General features: G+C 37.8%; 1 protein-coding gene across 7 annotated transcripts in view; it reads right to left on the bottom strand.

The window, feature by feature from the left end:
• COL11A1 (collagen type XI alpha 1 chain) overlaps positions 1-22,355 on the bottom strand; it is a 625,054-nt gene that overhangs the window by 453,571 nt on the left and 149,128 nt on the right. For all 7 annotated transcript variants that reach the window (XM_044085726.1, XM_044085723.1, XM_044085729.1 and 4 more), the window contains exon 2: positions 1,177-1,344. In XM_044085726.1, coding sequence (XP_043941661.1) covers positions 1,177-1,344 — 168 coding nt within the window. The remainder of the gene's footprint in view (positions 1-1,176; positions 1,345-22,355) is intronic.

The raw sequence follows: 22,355 nt of genomic DNA on the forward strand, positions 1-22,355 counted from the left end.
CACCGCACCCCTTCTTTCATCATAATTAAAGTGGGGATAAACAAATACATAAGTGATAAGTGATTAGTCTGTAATAAAATGTGTGCACGTATCAATCCTTAGGATAAGATAATGGGAGGAAACAGTGCACAACAACTAGTGATTGTCATGAGGTAATGGGTAGGAACTGCCAATCTAACTGCCTAATTACCTAAACATATACATTTTGTAACTGAGCTCTCCCATTGGATGCAGATGGAAGCTTTACAATGTTATTAAGGACTATTGCTCAGTACAACACAATACAGTATCACTACATCCATAGAAGAACCAGTAATTACTATCCACTATACAAGAGCAAGGCTTTAGCTCAGACTTCTTACCTAATGTCAACTTCTCTTTTACTGTTGCAGCATATAAGAATGATACTAATTTCTTATTCCCTGGAGTCTTAGTGTTAATTAAGTAGAAGAAGAAAAAAACAAAACAAGAAACCACATCTATTTTGGACAAAATGGATATGTGTGTGTGTTAGAAAGGATGTGCATGTTGAAAAAAATCATTGCATCATCAGACACAAATTCTATGTACTAAAGGCATGAAGTCTGGTGTATAGATTTTGTTATTAGTTACCTCACTATTAAAGCAAAACTGACCATTGCTTCCAAAGTTATTGTCACTTTGACATGCTAAATCTTTTTTTTGGTGGAGAAAACATCCCTTACAGTAGTACCTAAGCAAATGTCAGGACAAAGTATATGCATATAGTGTGTGTGTGTGTGTGTGTGTGTGTGTGTGTGTGTGTGTGTGTGTGTGTGTGTGTGTTTGCGCACATGCATACAAGTAAACATACATACACTTAAGACACAGAAATGCCTCAGGTGAATATGAAGATAAAATGCAAACTGATGCACTAATAGTTTCTGGTGCAGACTTTTAAAAATATTCAGCTTGCTTTCCAAAACTAACAAAGAATTGCAGCACACTTCCTGTTTCTGCACTACAGTCTGAAGTAAAGTAAGAAAGATGTTTAAAAACTTGGAATTGTTGCCATCCTTTGAGACACCAAGCATTTGATACACTTAGAGCTGCAGTATTCAGTTAATGTGCATGTGCACAGTGCATTAGGCTATGTCCCCATCAACTTGCACACAACAGGCAGCAGCAACACGTTTACTTCAGGACTGAACTACTTACCTGGGAATAATTGTTTTGTTGGGGCACTTAATTGGGCTGTTTTCTGTACTTTGTAAGCAACATCTGGTCCTTTTGAGTCTTTTCTGGTTGTGCAAAAGCCTGCTGATTTTGATATTCCTTCTGGTAAACTTTGAAATTCTAATACTTTTAGCACATCAACTGGTCCAGCTGTAAAAAAAAAAATAAAAAAGAATTGATGTAAGTAGAAGAAAACTGATATGATGTATTAACACAAATCCAATATAGTTTTACGCAGCATTTTCACCCAGCTACAGAACATTTAAATAATGTTTTAATAAGACTATCAAAATACCTATCATGTTAAGGAAAACACATCCTCATATATGTATATAGAAAAAAGTAAGTACTTCTTTGAGTACAGTAGATATACACTATAACAATATTTGCATAGATTTAAATATAGTCAAAAATTGTTATCTGGCTGCTTTTAATACTATAAATTACAGAATTTGTTCAGATATATCACATTGTGTATATTAATTTAAACACATTGTACTCTTGTTAAACATGTTATATGTAAAACAGACATAAATATATAGGCATTTAGCTACTACAATAAATCACTCTGTATTGCATCAAAATACTCATATTAACCTTGAAGAATTTATACTAAATCAGGTTGTAACGTAATTTATGTAGATCCACTGCATCATGGAATTACCAGAAGCCAAAAGAGAATAATTATAGGTTTTATGTTTGATGTGAATATAAAGCATAGAAATAAAATGAAAGATGTATTCACTTATTTTTCTGTAGAACTGGCAATGTTTTACACTTTTCATTCACACTTCTCATATTTAAAATAAATATGATTGGCAATCTAAATAACACATATTTTAATTCATTGCAATGTAGCATAGGTTTCTTTTATGTGCTTTTGAATATTGTTTTCTCTTGGCCTTTTATCAAGCAGCAATGCAGTGAATTAAGTGAATTAACAATTAACATATGTGAATGTGCTTGTAAAATGCACTGAAACTTTTACCCCTGCCATGAAAATGAGGCTCCCCTCAAGAAGGTAATTAAAATCAGCCTGACACAAATCAAATGCTATTGTGCCGGTGTGACAGGACTTCATTTTCATAAAACACAAAGTTCTGTCCCTCACTAGAAGCGTAAATGTCTGTTAAAGACGTTACTTAAAAAAATGGTAAGAGTAAGTTAAAGACAACAGAAAGCTCACATTTTCTCCTTGCTACAGTCACAGTCTTTGAATGTAAAACAAACACAATTAAAACAGATGCCTACACGAACCATTACGGTGGTGTAGAGGTAAAAAGTTCTGATTATGACCCATGCAACCTGGGTTCAATTAGCACCTTGGGTGACTGATGCAGCAGCAGGGAGTGATGGGCATGTCCTTCTTGTGGGGTAGGTGGTACATGGGTGTTTCTAGATGACAATCCATGGCAGAGGCCATAGTTGTTGTCAGAAGAGGCATTGTCAGCAGGGTCAGTGGGGCTTGGCTGAGCTGCTGTGGCGGTGGGGTGATATGCCATGGTTCCTCACATTGCACGCCCTCAAGGCAGTATGACATTGCCACAAGGGGAGGGGTGAATAAGGGTAGGCCAAAAACTCCACCCCCAGACAGAAGCTCAGACATACCAAGCCCTGTAGCCTGTGATGTGTGAGTGGCTCCAGTAGATTACTGGAATTAGTCCGGGGGGGGTATGGAGAAGCTGGCAGGCCCAGCACAGATGTTCCACATGGGCTGGGTCTGTAAAAATGAAGGAAGGTTGGGGGGAAAAGAAAAAAAATATATGCCTGCACTATACAGACATCATATCATAATCAGCTGCATGGTACGTAGTGTCTCATTGCTTCATAAGACAGAAGGCAAGCAAGTTATAATGCTTGTCACAATATATCACTGTGCTGTTATAAAATAGCTTGCATTTGCTACTTAAATAGTTGAATAGAAAATTATATGCCTAAGAACCAGCGTTAGATATTTATATTATAAATACATTGCAGGAATACACACCTCCATATTTAAGACAGTGGAAGATAACTGATGGCTTAGTTAGTCAGAGAGAGTGCTGCAGCTTATACCTTACACCTGTTACATTTCTCTTGTCCCCCAATCCCACTATAATATCTCCCACCATTGCCATACCTTTTTAAAAGATCCAGTTGTTTTCTTTTGTGTATCCAGCTTGGCTGCCTATTCTATTCATCTACCACCCCACAGTGAAGCAATACTTAGTCATATCCACATTAAAGCATAAACATTCACTCTAAGACTAAGAACCTTTCCACCATCCTTCAGCCTGTTTGCTTCAGTTCACTTCATTTACAGTTGCCCTTAATGATTTTGTGGAAACATATCATATCTTCTGTCTTTCATTCATGTTTATGAAATCCCTCTTTATCTCTCCTCTCTTCTCTCCTCTTGCAGGTTACCAAAAATAGTGATAATGAGGGTTTAAGATTTTGTAGGAAAAGTATGGCTTTTACATTTGAAAATAATACTGCAATTTGAATGAATTTTTGAATTGCTACTTTTGGACATCTGAGCACTTTTGATTCTGTTGGAAAATAGAATTTGCATAAAATTTGTATCCTGTGTCATTTTTAAACTGATACTTTATGTTGACTTGCAGTTTGGTATTTTGCAGACAGTAAATATTGTATTTGGCTGTGTTTTCTGAAAAATGTAAAATACTCTAGTATAAACATCTTCTTAGACTGAACTTGAAATACTGCCTTGCATATTATCACATTCCCTTTGACTATGTTCTTTTATAGCAGTGAACTGTTTTCTGTTAGTCTTTGTTCAAACAATACTTGACTTAATTGAGAATGCCAGTTAATCCAGAGATTGACATTCTATATATGCTACTGTTTAAAAACCTGAAACAATATTGGGATACTGAAATATGGAACTGGTATTTGTAGTTTGTGACTGGAGGGAATGATTTACTGAGGGTACTGCTTTTTGAAGTTTGTTAAGGATTGTGGGTCTATATCATGTGGTCAAAAGCTAATAATAGCGAATGACCACAACTTTGAAAACACTGGAACTCAAAGTTGCAATTGTGGGGGGCTGCACCCCCCCCCACCCCCTGCTAAAAAAAAAAAAATATATATATATATATATATATATATATATATATAGATATATAAATACAAACTCTGAGATCGCACTACAATGAGGAAAGGCCAAATACCCCTATCTACATTGAACAATAACAACTTCGAGTTCCGGTGTTTTCAAAGTTGTGGTCATTCGCTATTATTACCTTTCGACCATGTGATATAGACCCAAGGATTGTCACTTTTATCATGCTATTGTAGAGTGAACTTTCTGAGATCTGATTTGAAACTTGTAGCCTGACTGATACTTCATGATGTTGCTATATTCTCATTTGTCCTCAAGTCAAGCATGTTAGTTAGTTAGTTAGTTAGTTAGTTAGTTAGTTAGTTAGTTAGTTAGTTAATTAGTTAGTTGCATCTACATTATGGACACTTAGGGGGTATTCAGAAAAACTTAGTGCTTTGCACTTAGTAGCTGTTTTTTTTTTCATTTAGTTGCATAGGATGTGACTAAAAGGACTCGTTGGGAATATTTTGCAGCACCTTAATGTTCCTGGGCATCAGCTGGGTTTTAAGACCCTGTGCTTCTAAAGTACAACCAAACAATCCACTTATGCTCTACTGATGAGGTCAGTAAGAAGGCCAAGGCATGCATGTCCACATTTACTGAGGTATGGCTTTTTGGAGTGAATGCATCTATAAAGACTTAAAACGTGAAAGATCATGAGCATTCAGAAGCCATGTAGTGGAAACACTTAATGTCCATAAAGGGCTATTTGCATATATCCCATGTGCCTCCATTACAGGAGGTTTAAGCTATTACACTGTGAAAACTCTAGCTTGGCTGAGTATATACTGATTCCCTGTAAAATGGACGTTTTTATATTTTTAACATTTCAGAATTACATTTTTCTTTAACCAAATATTTGGAAAAAAGCACAACTCATGTTGACTCGACCTACCAAAACATATGTGTATGCATGTGTGCATGCATGTGTGTGTGTGTCTGTGTGTGTCTGTGTGCATAACGTAATATTGTACTACATTTTAGTATCCCTATCTAGTGAAATGTATTAAGCTGTATGTCTTTTTTCTCAAAAGTGCTCACACTGGTTAACATTCAAGATAACTTCTTAATATCTTTAGCATCCCAACACATCTGTATGCAGATGTGCACACACACACACACACACACACACACACACACACACACACACACACACACACACACACGCACACACACACACGCACGCACACATGCGCACACACAAGCAGAATGTATAACCTTACTATTCTGACATATTTTCAATTTTGACTTAGTTTTGTCTACAAGATCCTAGCTTACCAATCAATTCTTTCTCCTATCTACCTGTCCTAGGTTTCTTTAAAACTCTCCAGCACTGCTCAGCTACATAATGTACTAATTTGTTTAAAGTATTAAACTTAGGCAATGTTCACAATGCATTTTACATCCTCATATTACCCCCAGAAAATGTCATATCCTTTCATCGCGTTTCTTTCTGCTGCATTGTATTTCCTCCCTCATCTACTTTAATGTCCTCAGCTGTTAAGCTTTTCTCCCTTACTCTGTTTTTATAATACTACCTTTCCTTGTTTTTAACTTGTGGGTACATGAACCTCCAAAATATATGGTTTTCTTCATCCCTACAGTGGTAAAGAGTAATAGTGTGAATGACAGCAAGTGGGCGGAGGTTTAAGCTACTCATCCTCCAACAGGCCAAGTTGGTAAAAGAAGTGTGAGAGGAGCCCTATCTTGCAGTTTCCTCTGATTGCCTCATTAACTAATCTGATTTCAGGTTTTTCCACCTATTGTCTCATTATGCCATTTTCATTTCAGTTTTTTGTTCCCCATGTTTATACTTTATAGCATTTACTGCTGCATTGGTTGTTTCAACTAGTATTAGTCCAGGGACAGAGGAGCAGGTTTATTTCTGAGTCCATTTAAATTTCCTGATGGTTGCTGACATGTTGCAGCTTGCACATTGTTGCGAGCAAGCTTTAACATGCAAATGAACTCCAGGCAGATGATCTTGACATATCTTAAAGCTGTTACATATCTTAGAAGTACTGCAAGCTGACAACTTGCCTTGATTCACTTCCTGCACCAGTAATCAGACACTTAGCTTAATACCACTTACCTGCACAGTCTGGTTACTTTACCAGTTTTACCAATCTTACCATACATGCTATGCCTCCAAACCTCAGTTGTTCTTGTGCTTGCTCTTCACTGCTTTCCATACTACATTGTTAGTGACCATCTATGCCTTACAACGCAACGTACTAGAAACAGCCATGGATTCTGCGAAAATCAGTTTCATACTAGTGCTTCTGCACTGATTTCATTTACATTTTCTGCTACATTTTAACCACCTCTTACTTCTAACATATGCTCTGCTGTCTCCTATACCTGCTCATATCGTAATCACATGTGCAGATTCTCTTTGAGCTGTTCCTTCTCTGCTACCATCACTGGCCGATTTATCTTCTTTTGTCTGTGGTGGTCTGGCTTCTCACTTACTCTAATTATGCTGTCTTCAGTTTCTCTAAATGATTTGATAAGATTTTACTGAGGCAACACAGACTAACTAAAGTATGATACTTCTGTCTCTCCTTTCATACTTCATACTCCAGCTGCTATGACATGTGCCAAAAGCACGACTTAGCAACATCCCCAAGTGACTAGTATCATTCTGCAACTGCCAACTAGATGTGATTGTCACATGATACAAATAATGGATACAGTACTGTTTTTCCACACTCCCACTATACATAAACCTCTAAGGAGGTGCGGTCATGTGACACAGCAGCTAATGTCAGCAGGTCCCAGGTATGCAAACTGATTTCTCCAGGGGATGGGGGTGGATTTGTTGGGCATTCTGAAATAAACATGACCAAACTTAGTGTTACAGTCTGCATTTTGGCCTGCCTGCAAACTGACAGCTAATCAATGCCTCAAGCTTGAGAACAAAGACAATTCACACTGAATTTGTAATTTATTTCAGTGACCATGATGAGCACAGACTGTGTACTTGTACATAGTCTGTGCTTATTCTGCTCAGATTGTGTACTTGTGCATGGTCTGTGCTTATTCTGCTCAGATTGTGTACTTGTGCATGGTCTGTGCTTATTCTGCTCAGACTGGGTACTTGTGCATAGTCTGTGCTTATTCTGCTCAGACTAGGTACTTCTAAATATCAGTTTAAGTCTTGATCTCACTGTGTTGGGTCAAGTTGCAGCAGTTCAACCATTGGCATTGTCCACTGTGTTGTCTTGAGATCTTGGGGCTCAATATGGTCTATAGCAGAGACAGGGTAGAACTACAGGACCCCGCGCATGCATGCATCCTAATGAGGCATCCCATGTATTGAGTATGATAAGCAGCATTGTTCATGACCTGTATGATGGCCACAAACAGGGGTGGCAGGCTATGTGGCCTCTGTTGTGTGGCAATGCTAGTTCCATACACTTGTGCGTGAAACATGTCAGTCAGTCAATGCATATGGTATATCATGAGATGTGTACACCTATGGCTACAGCAAATAGTTATCAGCTGCATTCATGGCTATGCACACATATTTATTCCCATTCGCATACTACTTTCATGCCTTATCACATAGCCCTGGAACCCAATAACCATTGTGTCCTTCCCAACATTTCCAATATTCATGGTTTGCATGCCTATAGCCCCAAGCAAATGGTATGATACAATTCCAGTGTCAAGGATTCCTAGTTACACAAGCACCACAATGTCTGCCTTACTGTCACTGCTTGCCACCACAAGGTTGTTCTTATATCTGAGCTGTTTTACCAGGCAGGACTTATTCCTTAACTCTGTGAAATTCCAAGTTTGCAGAATCTTCCCTTAAATTCCTCTATTTCACAGTTTTATACTTCTAAGAAGAGCTGAATGAAATGGTGATGGTGTTTCATATTATGCTAAGAACGGCCAATTAGCATTGCAGGTGTGTTCTAAAGACAGTTAGTTTAAATGTGTTTCAGTTGCTGCCAGTGTGCAATGCTCTAGCCTGACATATTGGCATTACACATGTATGTCACGATAACCACTAAGCATAGAACCTGCATGCACACACAGTCAACATGAACACCTTCTTAGTGTCGCAGTCTATGACTCCCATCCCATGACTTCATTTTCAAACATTCTCAAGAATGCAACAATTGGGCAGGTTCAGCCAGAAGGACTTTGTTATATAAATTAACACAATACTTAAAAAAGCACTTTATTTTCTTTCATGACACAAGTAAAAGATGACTGAAAATTTAGAAAATACAGATAACTTTCAATTTTGTTCTTTTTACATCTTTTTTCACTTCCATGCCTGACAGTCCTCAAGTTACCTCATGGCTGGTACTCATTCCACTGTTAGGAGATGAGAACAATGTTGAGATGCTGTTATCAACATCAACTCTGGATGCTCACAAGGTCCCATGGATTAAGCATTCAAGTGAGGCGATGACTTGTGACCCACTTTTGTGAGGGAAATTACCCTCACAGTCCTCCCGCTTTTCTTGAAATCAGTTGGAACTAGTCATTTCCAGTCTATTTCAGAGATTGTTGGTGGAATGCACATCCTGGGGCACATGCACCCAACCAGCATCCCTGGATGGGGTAAACAGACTCCCTGGTTCCTTGCAAAATTTTCCTAAGTCAATATGAATAACACCTCAGGTCTTCTCTATCCTATTGGGACTAAACCAATTAACAAAGTCTAAATACATGAATAAAACCTTGGCTATAGCAATGAGTTCATCCTTTTGTGATATGGATTCCACCAGGCAAACTACCAAATTAGGAGTCAGCATTTCATCCTGTATTTGTGGTATGTATGATAAGCCATTTTCAAAATCTGATCCACAAACATGTCATATTCGCACATCCTCTGAAATGTCCTGAAAATGTAGATGGCTCTTTTTTCTATGTGATAAACATTTTTTCACTCTGACAAAACCTTTAATATTGCTACTTATTTATTGTTGCAACTAAATAATTAAGAAAACACTAAAAATGGCAAAATATTTTTTCTGAATATTCCTTTCAGAGGACTTGCTTATTTTAAATAATTTTTGCATGGAAGTATTACTAAATAGTATAATGTAGGTGGTACTGCAGAAGTCATAGTTTGAACATAACATGGGCAACACATGCCATAAGATGGCAAGGTATCCTAAATCAAAAGAAATGTAAACATCTCTCTAATAAACAGTTTTACTAAATATTAAAACAAGCAGATAAAAAGAAATGCAATGTGAACAACTTATTTGAGGGTATGTACAGAAAGTGCACGATGGATATTAATTACATCTCCTTTTTATTGATTAGACATTTATTTGTGCTTCACTGCAATAAAATATTTAAGTTTTTAAAGAATAAATTGTTTTAATTTGCTTTACAACAACAATAACAAAAACAAAGAAAAAAATGAAAGACCACCCAGTAATTTTCAATGGGTATGACATATTTACATTTGTGTGACTGTCTAACAGAACAGATTGCTAGGGCTTCATTTTTAATGATAAGGATGGACAGTGGTTCTGACCCCCCCCCCAATCCGTCGCTAATTTTACACAACCAGCTACAGCACCCTGCAGACACTGTAATGCAGCTCAAATGCCTGTTTGTTTTCAAAAAGCATCCTAATAGGGAATTTAAACTTTCGGACCTTCCAGAATCAAAACTAAGTACACTGCTAGCAGGGTCATTACCACTACCATCATATCATCAATATTTCCTTCTGAAGATAATAGACGTTTTTCTTACATTTTATTATACTTATTGCATGGGCTACCATGCATGACAATTGTTTCTTTTCTGCACAATTCCTGTTTTCAATAATAAGTAAAATGATGATAAAAATGAAGATGACTAATATCTTCCACATTCGTAATCTGTAATATCGTTTGTAAGAGTTGTACGGTTCTTGCCATTAACCTTTGAATTCCTGGCTGCAAGTCTTTTCAGTTTATCTTGCATTGGGCTGCAAGGCAGCCAGCTGCAATTTTGTGATGGTTATCATGTATAGATTTGATTTATTTTTCCTGTCAAATTATACCATGTTATGATCTTATATTATTCCACAAGCCAGTTTGTTATTGTGTTTGTTCATTTTCCCTAGAACATAGCCTCAGTCTTCAATCTTCTCATCTAAACTTAAACTACACTTAGTTGTTATCTGCCTTTTAAAAAATATAAAATTATTCATCTTCTTTAAAATGAACTGTGTGTTTTTTATCTATGTACAATAAATAACAAGTGAAATAATCGTGATATCATATCAAGTCATCCTAACCTGCAGCTGATATTAAAAATTGGCTCCTCCCTCCCTCCTTCCCAAATTCTAGTTCCATTCATACCACCAATTTTCATGGCCTCTGTTGTTCCATTGACTATGAGCCACTGTGGAAAGACAGCACATAGCCTTACTGCCTTTCTTTAGAATAGTATTTTGGCATCTCTGGCCTAGATTGCACTCCTGTTGTTCATGCATGACACTTCTGCCTTCCAGGACCATACTTTTTATTTATGCATTGTTTACTATTTCTTCATGATTTTGTCAACCATGATTAGATATACTGTGTGTCCATCTTTTTCTCCTTTGTGTTATAAATGACCAGTGGAATTAATATGTCATTATACTCCATTTTTACTGCACACTGATTTTTTTTAGACCCTCATTTTACCCCCTCACTAAATGAATGTCTGTCTAAGGTACAGCTTATGTAATGAACTGCTAATTATAATATTGCTGATGTCTAATTAAACTCTGCTCAAAGATCAAACCATCTCTGCTCAAAGATCAAACTATCTCTATATATTTGGGATCCATTCCTCATATAAAAATAATAATAGTTTATTAGTTCTGTCTTTAGTTCCCACTCTACACTTTTTGGTTTATTTTCTAGATGACTGTTACTCATAGATCTATATTCCTAGTGAGCTTACATATCACCACTCACATGGCTGATCATTTCTTCTGGGTTTCCTTCTGTCAAACTAAATTATCTGAAAGTGTTCCAACTGTGACACTTTTCCAGCTACATAACAAACCTCAAATCTTTATGCATCTCTTCACCTCATACTATTCTTCCTGTATCACTACATTTAGATTCACTGACCTATTTGTTCTCCAATACCTATTGTGTATATTTCAGGGTTTTGGAGGAGCTGTAGCCAATTTCAGTACTCAGTGGGTATAATCCTGAAAAGCTAGTGCCTTTCACAGCACTAAATGGGTACAAGACAGAGAAACTAACCCTACAAAGGATGCCAGTCCATTGCAAGATGCACACCTACAGACACTCTTCACATGGTACACAGAAATATGAAAAATTTAGCAGATTCCTGATTCACCCTCAGCTTGTCATTTCAGATGTGAGATTAAATCAAAACATCTTCTAAAATTCCACCAAGAAAGGGAGTATAGACAGAACAAACCCCAGCATAACTCTCAAACTCTTAGAAACAGAATATTGGACAAAGGCAAAATGACGGTAGGGATAATGGCCCTAAATCATTGAGACTTTTAAAATACTGGTCTTTCAAACTTAGAAAGTTGACAAAACAGCATTTTTTGCATTACCCTACATTGGATGAGCCATACAGAATCTGAAACTCAAATCGGTGTCATTATTTAATGACATCAGTCCTCAATTATTTGCCATAAAACTTCAAATTATATGAGGAGCAAACCCAAAATATGAGGCAACAATCTGGGCAGTAGTGAGATATGGACCCTAGTCAAGAACCAACTGAAGAACCAAGACTTTTGTTTAGTGATGCTAAACACTGCATCACTGTGCTGCCCTCAGTGGGAAACAGATGTCTTATTCACGAAGAATGCTGGCACACAAAATAAAGATTTTCAATGGTATTGAAGCAAAATGACCACTTACATCAGTAGTGACCTGGTTTTGAACTGCAACCTAAATACCAGAAATTAGCCAAGAAGAGAAACTGACTTGCTAATGGTCACCTTGTTTCTCAGAAGTGAAGGAGAGAGAGAGGGTATAAAGGCTATATATCACATGTCACATGTGCTTAAGATGGATATCTTTATCACTTCCATGTCATATATATCAAGAGACTTTAACTATATCAGCCTCCTGTTAAAATATAAAGAAATTGGGTATGTAGTATTATGACCACTAATCACTTTCCTCATAAAGATGAACAAGTAGGCAATATTGTCAAAATCGTTGAATGTTCGAAAAAAATCAGAAAACCTTTATTGACATATCCCTGTAACAACTCAGTCATTACTAGTCTGCTGGTGTTCTACTAGCTTTACTACCTTTACTACTATCTAACTGTGCAGTTTCCCACCTGAGAAAAGTTGTCCTTCATTCAAACCAGTCTCTTGTGTGGAAAGCAAGCCTTACTAGAATCAAACTAAATCAAAGCTATTAGATGCCTGGATCTAACATTATTCAGTTATAGCAAATTATCAGGTGAAACCTAACCTCCACAAATGTTTATATCTAGACTGTAATTGGTTTTTGCTAAGCCTGCTTCCTTGTCTTAATGTGGGATTTTTCCACCAGCCGGCATGAGATAAGGTTTGCAATCACTACTCTATTGTTCATGGCTCTGCTTTCAGAAGGTGGTAGTGAGACAAACACTTTCTAATCAACATTACACATTTTTTTCTGAATATTATATCACAAGTGGGGACAAAATATTCTACAACCATTAAATATAATGCTTGCAAAATAGATGTGTACATACCCTGCATATAGATGTGCTTTCTCCTTTAAAAATGTCATTTTCATAGTTTATTGGGTTAACATACATTTGTTAAGGGTTCAGAGAACATGTTTTGTTAACATGCATACTTTTACTGTGAGAAGATTGCAGGACAAAAGTAGGAGCGTATGTACAAATGAAGTGTTCTGGCTATACTCCTGACTTCTGGACTCCCCTTCAACAACAAAACCATGCTATCCAGCTTGCAATCCTCAGGTAAGTGGCTCATCTAAGACACAGACTAAATAATCCTGACAGGCTCGCTGACAGATCCCTAGATACTTTATTTACTACCCTAAAGGGATGCAGCCCCAAACCCTTGTACTTCATGCTTGCAGAGATATTTCTATTCCTTGGTACACTCCTCCACCTGACCTTCCTTATCACACAACTGTCTTCCAACTGGATACTTACTGTTGATGCTGCTTTGTGAAACTGTTTACAAACAAGACACAAACAAGCACTGTCTTATTTTAGATCGTATTCTTAAACATCTTACTTTCACGTTCAGGATGAAAACAATCAGATTTGCTGTAATAACTTTCACGTGCATGTGAAAATGTTATTCCCCTTTCAGTTTCTTTTTTTCTTGGATACTTTTACCTCCTGAAACACACTTCTTACCACCATTTGAGTTTATACAAAATCTTACTTCTAATATTTCCCATACTCTGCATTGTTTGTCCAGACTATATTTCTTTAAAGGTGAAGTGAAATGAAAATCATCCCAGTACATAGCATTCTACACTTCCTCCAAAAAACAAAGACATGGTCTACTAAACAAACACTTTGTTGTATCTTTTGGCTTTTCCTGGTTAGGGGTCCATCAAAAACAGACACTACTCCATCAAAAACAGATCAAGAATATGACACAGTAAAACCCACTTGCAGTCACCTAAATAATCATTTTGCATGGGACAAGCTTCTGCAACTCTCAACCCATGCAAACTCGTATATGTTGTCTCTGTAGCTGTTTGACAGTGAAGAAAGGGAAAAAAAAATCATACATCATCCTGCAGAGGCTAAAATGTGAGGCTTTTATCTTGACTGGCTGTGTTTGGTTACACTTTTGAAACCTGAGCACCTAAATACGAACATGCCCAAATACTAAAATGTAATATCCAGAACAGATAAGGGTAAAAAAATTAATCTTTAAGCACTTTTTTTGGTAGACCCCCCCCCCCAAAAAAAAAAAATTTCCGTATAACAACTCTGTGATTGTTCCAACTCAAAGAAGGGAGAAATCACCCCAAAGAATGGAACCACTTCCAGTGCACACTTGAAAATAACAGCTGCAGTGACTTCAGTAAGCTGCGATCGGATCCTTTACATGCTGTATCTTGGGCACCTGATGCTCAGGGAACAAAACCTCATTGACATGTAGAGAAGCCTTTATGGGTTCTGTTAGTCAACACCTGCCGCTCTGCAATCACATGGAGGGAAAGCATATTACACATAACTCTGAAAAGTCTGGTGGAAGTCCCTTGGTGATTTAATACAGTTTGTATCATTCTATCAAAGTAGAAATTATTTCCAAAATTTTCTACAAAGCATATCTGTAAAGCAGAATTAGAAAAAAAATGAGTATGCCATAATGGGTAATGAGTAGTATGTCATGTTCTTTCACAAAAGTAGCCCATTAGGAAAATAATAGCTACATGGCAGTAGTGGTTAAACCTCTCATTTTACCAGTCCCATAGGGCCACCACTACCAGTATGAAAACTACCAAGGCAGTCAATATGGAAGTTACCTGGAGCCGTGAATATGGAAGCTACCTGGGGCAGTCAATATGGAAGCTACCTCGGGTAGTCAATATGTAAGCCACCTGGGCAGTAAATATGGAAAATACCTGGAGCAGTGAATGTGGAAGCTATCTAAGGCAGTGAATATGGAAGCTACCTGGGGTAGTGAATGTGGAAGCTACCTCAGGCAATGAATATGGAAGCTACCTGGGGCAGTGAATGTGGGAGCTACCTGGAGCAGTGAATATGGAAGCTACCTCGGGTTGTCAATATGGAAGCTACCTCGGGTAGTCAATATGGAAGCCACTTGGAGCAGTGAATATAGAAACTACCTGGAGCAGTGAATTTGGAAGCTATCTAAGGCAGTGAATATGGAAGCTACCTGGGGCAGTGAATATGGAAGCTACCTGGGGCAGTGAATGTGGAAGCTACCTTAGGCAGTTAATATGTAAGTTACCTGGAGCAGTGATTATGGAAGCTACCTTGGGCAGTGAATATGGAAGCTACCTGGAGCAGTGAATGTGGAAGCTATCTAAGGCAGTGAATTTGGAAACTACCTGGGGTAGTGAATGTGGAAGCGACCTCAGGCAGTCAGTATGGAAGTTACCTGGACCAGTGAATATAGAAGCTACCTCAGGCAGTGAATATGGAAGCTGCCTGGAGCAGTGATTATGAAAGCTGTCTGGGGCAGTGAATATGGCAGCTACCTGGGGCAGTGAATGCCAACGTTACCTCAGGCAGTGAATATGGAAGCTACCTGGGACAGTGAATGTGGAAGCTATCTAAGGCAGTGAATATGGAAGCTACCTGGGGTAGTGAATGTGGAAGCTACCTCAGGCAATGAATATGGAAGCTACCTGGGGCAGTGAATGTGGGAGCTACCTGGAGCAGTGAATATGGAAGATACCTCGGGTTGTCAATATGGAAGCTACCTCGGGTAGTCAATATGTAAGCCACTTGGAGCAGTGAATATAGAAACTACCTGGAGCAGTGAATTTGGAAGCTATCTAAGGCAGTGAATATGGAAGCTACCTGGGGCAGTGAATGTGGAAGCTACCTTAGGCAGTTAATATGTAAGTTACCTGGAGCAGTGATTATGGAAGCTACCTTGGGCAGTGAATATGGAAGCTACCTGGAGCAGTGAATGTGGAAGCTATCTAAGGCGGTGAATTTGGAAACTACCTGGGGTAGTGAATGTGGAAGCGACCTCAGGCAGTCAGTATGGAAGTTACCTGGACCAGTGAATATAGAAGCTACCTCAGGCAGTGAATATGGAAGCTGCCTGGAACAGTGATTATGAAAGCTGTCTGGGGCAGTGAATATGGCAGCTACCTGGGGCAGTGAATGTCGACGTTACCTCAGGCAGTGAATATGGAAGCTGCCTGGGACAGTGAATGTGGAAGCTATCTAAGGCAGTGAATATGGAAGCTACCTGGGTCAGTGAATGTGGAAGTTACCTCAGGCAGTCAATATGGAAGTTACCTGGAGCACTGATTATGGAAGCTACCTGGAGGAGTGAATATGGAAGCTACCTGAGCCAGTGAATGTGGAATCTACCTGGATCAGTGAATGTGGAAGCTACCTGGAGCATTGAATGTGGAAGCTATCCCAGGCAGTGAATATGGAAGCTACCTGGGGCAGTGAATGTGGAAGCTACCTCAGGCAGTGAATATGGAAGCTACCTGGAGCAGTGAACATGGAAGCTACATGAGGCAGTCAATATGGAAGCTACCTCGGGTAGTCAATATGGAAGCCACCTGGAGCAGTGAATATGGAAATTACCTGAAGCAGTGAATGTGGAATCTATCTAAGGCAGTGAATATGGAAGCTACTTGGGGTAGTGAATGTGGAAGCTACCTCAGGCAGTGAATATGGAAGCTACCTGGGGCAGTGAATGTGGAAGCTACCTGGAGCAGTGAATATGGAAGCTACCTGGGGCAGTTAATATGTAAGTTACATGGAGCAGTTAATATGGAAGCTACCTGGAGCAGTGATTATGGAAGCTACCTGGGGCAGTAAATATGGAAGCTACCTGGGGCAGTGAATGTGGGAGCTACCCCAGGCAGTGAATATGGAAGCTACCTGGGGTAGTGAATGTGGAAGCTACCCCAGGCAGTGAATATGGAAGCTCCCTGGGGCAGTGAATGATGAAGCTACCCCAGGCAGTGAATATGGAAGCTACCTGGGCCAGTGAATTTGGAAGCTACCTGGAGCAGTGATTATGGAAGCTACCTGGGGCAGTGAATATGGAAGCTACCCCAGGCAGTGAATATGGAAGCTACCTGGGGCAGTGAATATGGAAGCTACCTGGGGCACTGCTCATGCTTGGTATTTTTATTATTCTAGGAGAGATACACGAACAATAGAGGTATAAAGTCTAATCGATGTCTACATGCCTGTCTTGCACTTCCAGTGGTGGTACTCTGATAACAGGAATGCATCGACATTCATTACCTGTTTGTGGAACAGTCTTTTCCTACTCTTATCTACTTCTGTGCATGATGAAAAGGTTTGGAAATAATTATTTAATTTTTTTACTACTTTCCAGCACCACGAGACTGCTGTAAAATAAACCACCTGAAACATGAAGGGAAGGGTCACCGACACATGTCTTTGTAACAAATGGCAGAAGAAAAAAGGGGATGGGGAGTGTAGAATCCATGCAGCACACACAAGCATGCACACAGGAATTAATTAATAATAATATTACATCTTTTTCTCTCTTTATAAATATATATATATATATATATATATATATATATATATATATATATGTATATATATATGTGTGTGTGTGTGTATATATATATATATATATATATATATATATATATATATATATATATATATATATATATTTTTTTTTTAATATGAGCTTAAACTAGAGGACCAATACAATATTTTTTGACTGGAACCCTTTACTCAGCTATGTACTAGTATAAAATGCATACCTTTCTTTGGACATAGATATTTCCTTCTTGAGTCCTCTGTCTCTTTAAATTTCATCTATGTGTATGAGTGTTATAAGCTTCAACATTGCTTGCCCTTTTTCTAGTTACATTTTTCCCCCATTACAAACTAATTTTCACATCTCCGCTTATGTGTTGCATGCTGACTTACAGATGTGGGTATATGGTACTATCATGGTTCTTCATCCTAGTATATGAGCTACACATATACATTCATATAGAAATAAGGTATGATATTGAACTATAGAATTGCTGTTGCCACTTAAGTATAGGAAGCTTGTTTTTCACATGTCAGTGATGAAACAGAATTCCAAATGGAAGCTCGTGACGCAGGAAAGCACTAAAGAACGCCTGATCAGCTTTACTGCTCCCTAGCATTGCCATTTATAAAATGATGTACTTCCAGCTAGCTCTCTAGGCTTAAATGATACTGGTTCAGTTCATTAGTTTCTCCTGTGTGTAACAGCACTACTATGTTAGTATTATACCTATTTTTTCTTCTTCTTTTTCTTACCCCTGCTGCAACAGTGCCCAATTTTAAACAGTCTTCCTAAAAAGCTACTTATGTTCCCTATAAATTTTGCAACCCTCACCCACAAGTTTTGTGTCATTTTCATTCTGCAATAACCTTTCCACCAGCTGTTGCTAATGTAGTCATTAATAACTATTAATTTAAACTATCTGCGTATAATTATTAGCATTTATTATTATAGACTTCCAACAGCAGCTGTTACAGGAGTTCAAATCTGGGCTGTTCATTCCATCTCTGAGTATGTCTAACTGCTGTAGTGCTGTTCATAAACACATCTAGGTCTGCATATTTTTGTTAATGGTACACCCAAGCCATTACCACTACATGTACATATTTTAGCCATAGTTCTTATTTTACATTATATTGACAGTTATTCAACATAGTATTATTCCAGTATCAGCACCTTGACTTTTTTATGTTAACCTTTAGCCGCTTTGTTGGATCAACTGTCATTGTCAAAACAATGAAAATGACTGCCATTATCTGATACATGACTCTACTTGATGATGTCAGCAAACTATATCACATCATCTAAGAATATGTCACACCGTGTTGGTAATAAGATTTACAAACCAAGCTGCAAGTGACAAAATCATGGAATGGACACTACTTTCCAAATTCCACATGATCCAATGACTTCTTCTAGCCAGTAAGTGCACTGCTAAGTAAAACATGGCTTCCATTTAATATCATCATAATAATAATAATATATGAGCATTTGCTGATTTAGCAAAATGCACAAGCATCAAAACAGTTTAATGACACTCACATTTCAAATATCAACAGAATGAAAAATCTATTTTACATGTATATATATATATATATATATATATATATATATATATATGGGTCTACTTCTTTTGACCTAACTTTCATTTGCCCGACACTCATTTTCCTGACCCCATTTGACTGAAATTTCACTTGCCCGACACTTCATTTGCCCGACAAGTATTATTAGCAAGAAAATGGAATATGCCCCCTTCTCCACCGTAGTGTGACCCTGGAGTTAGAATATATAGTTAGGGGGGGTGTGAGGGGCACATATCATATGATATTGTTAACTTCTGATATAATATTGCTTAGTAAAAGAAAAGTAAGTGGGGGGCTTCGTCCCCCAATCCCCCCATTGAGGGGGGCTGTACCCCCCCACACCCCCCCTAACTATATATTCTAACTCCAGGGTCGCACTACAGTGGGGAAGGGGGCATATTCCATTTTCTTGCTAATAATACTTGTCGGGCAAATGAAATTTCAGTCATTTGGTCTCGGGCAAATGGGTGTCGGGCAAATGGGAGTTAGGTCAAAAGAAGTAGACACACACATATATATATATATATATATATATATATATATATATATATATATATATATATATATATATATATATATATATATATATATATATATATATATGTAATATATATATATATGTATAAATATTTCTGATCCATTAACCAAAATGCCACCAAAAATGCTGACATACATTTAATAATGGCAGTGTTACAGAAAATTTATTTTCTAAGGCATGTTGTGATGTTAGAGTTGGGTGCAGAAGCAAGGTGATGGTTAGGGTTAGGGTTAACATGAATTAGTAAGGATAGGCAGGGGGATGGTTTCCTCCATTGAACTCAACCACTGGTTTGGTTTCTCATGCAATTTGCACTTGATGACCAGAAAAGCAACCCTGGAAGTAAATAGATGTTGCTCTTCTTCATAATAGGATATGCACAACAGAGGCTGAAATCTGCCATCTTGTTTACTACTTCAGTTTAAGGAATAAATGTGAAATATTAGCGAGACATGAAGCATGGAGCCACATTTAAAGTTAGTGAACATCATAGCATCTAGACTGGATTGTAAGACGGTAATGTGTAAAATATGCCTGAAAAAAAAGCACAAGACAATAGCAAATTCTGCCTGCTCAAACAACAGAGTCCCCTCTTAAATATATACAAAAAAATTGGAAGACATAGAAGAAAAACATGGATGGTACACAAAAGATGTATAAAAGGTAAAAAGAGACTTGCCAAGTTTATAGAATGGCTTAATCACAGAATGTAAATTTAATATCCAAAATGCAAAATAATGGAATAGGGGAAACATTAAGCCAAAATAAGTATATACAGATGTAGGGAATGCAGTAAATCCAAAAAATGGAAATAAATTCCACGGATTAGTCATACCAAATTACCTTATAGAAGTAACATAAAAAAGTCACTAGGAAGTCAGTTGTATAAGTGCATGCAGAGATGTAGTCATCACAAATAAAAATTCATGAGTTATTATTACTATTCATCAACATATGAAAAGGCCCTGTCTATTATATGCTGTAATTCTGGAAACTTAATTTGCTCAAGGATATAGAGAAAACAGAAAGATTTGAGGAGGACAAAATAAATGGAGCATGATCTTCACAAGACAATATATTAAGAAGTAAAGTAAAAGACCATATGTTAAGTACAAGGATTGGAGGCACATGCAGCATAAGGTAAAAATATTTAAGGAAGAGAGATTTACGAGAACAACAGTACAGATTAAACATACAGAGAATATGTTTTAGAAGAGATATAAGAATTTACTTTTACACACACATACCCTCAAAAAATACTAGTAGATGAACAGAATGACCTTCCTGTAGGGGTTTGGAATTACTGAGCATGACAAAATTCTGCAATGCGTGGAAGAAAAATGAGGCACATGTATGGATGGGTGGAAAAAAACATGAACTGTTGAATTAGCTAAGAACTACAGCTAATCTGGCTAGTAGGAGGTAGGGAAATGTGCAGGCTGGGTTAGTGGAGGAGGCCACTTTCTGCAGTCATTATCTAAATTCATTAATGCAGACAGCCACACCTTTACTACTCTTCATGTATGAAATATGTCCCACACTACACAAACTACACAAAAGTGTTATGCTGTCTGTCACGGGAACTTCCATTAGTTATGTGCATTGCAAAGCAAAACAGCCACACTGGAAGGGATTTTATTATGTGCTTTTTTATTTCTAATTGTGACTGTTTCTATAATATTATAAATCTCATTTCCTCAGGAAGACAAGTAAGTATAAAATTCTAATCTGTTCAGGAAACACATTAAGTTCTGTTTTAATTTCCCATCTTACTCAATTAATACTTAAGAACTGCCTGCCATTAACAGCATTCATTTCAGGCTGAGAACCTGTAAACTTAAAACATAGTTTTTGTTTCATCTTTAGAATTAGAAATATGATGTGCTGCAGACTCACATCACTGAAAAACAATGTTCTGTATGCATTACTTCCAAAACCATTTTGCATGCATTATATAATGATATACGCATCACTAGGTGAATTACAACTTACTGTTTGCAAAGTTTTAAGGCTTAAAAGATGTATGTATCAGTGAGGGGTTCCAGCCAATTACCACTAGAGTGGGCCATAACACATTGAATCAGCCTTAAACACACACACACACACACACACACACACACACACACACACACACACACACACACACACACACACACACACACACACACACACACACACAGTCTTCCAGTCCCAAGAATTTACTGATTAAATTAGTAAATTTTTGCTTTTACTTTCAGCATCATCTCTATACTAATCACAACACCCTTTAACTGTCCAACAACCCTGTTTGTGTACTTGAAGTTATAATTATTTAAAGTATTCTAGAGCTGCTTAGATTAATATTTTGTTAGATACTGATATTTTAAGCTTATTACTCACCTTAAACTGATAGCATTTCAGCTCTTCTCCCTGTGGGGGCCAGGCCCGCTCTGTTCACTACGCTCACTACACTCTCCACCCTGCTGCCATGCCCACCCTCCCCCCATAACATCAATCTTATACCTAACCTGACCCCTCCCACACCGCTCTTCCACCTATCCCATAACCCCCTAATTATTCCCCCAGCCATACCATACCATACCTCCTAACTACTCTACCTCCCCACCCATTCTAAACAGGGCCATATATTGCTATCACTATCCTATTATATTCATTCTGCTATCACACTGCACTCAACCACCACTATGTCCATCACTACTATTACTATGATGTCACTTCTGTCACTTACACTATCTCTCCTAACAATAATCA

This window comes from Protopterus annectens, chromosome 10.part0 (genome assembly GCF_019279795.1).
Source record: "Protopterus annectens isolate FY-2018-M chromosome 10.part0, PAN1.0, whole genome shotgun sequence".
NCBI lineage: Eukaryota > Metazoa > Chordata > Ceratodontiformes > Protopteridae > Protopterus > Protopterus annectens.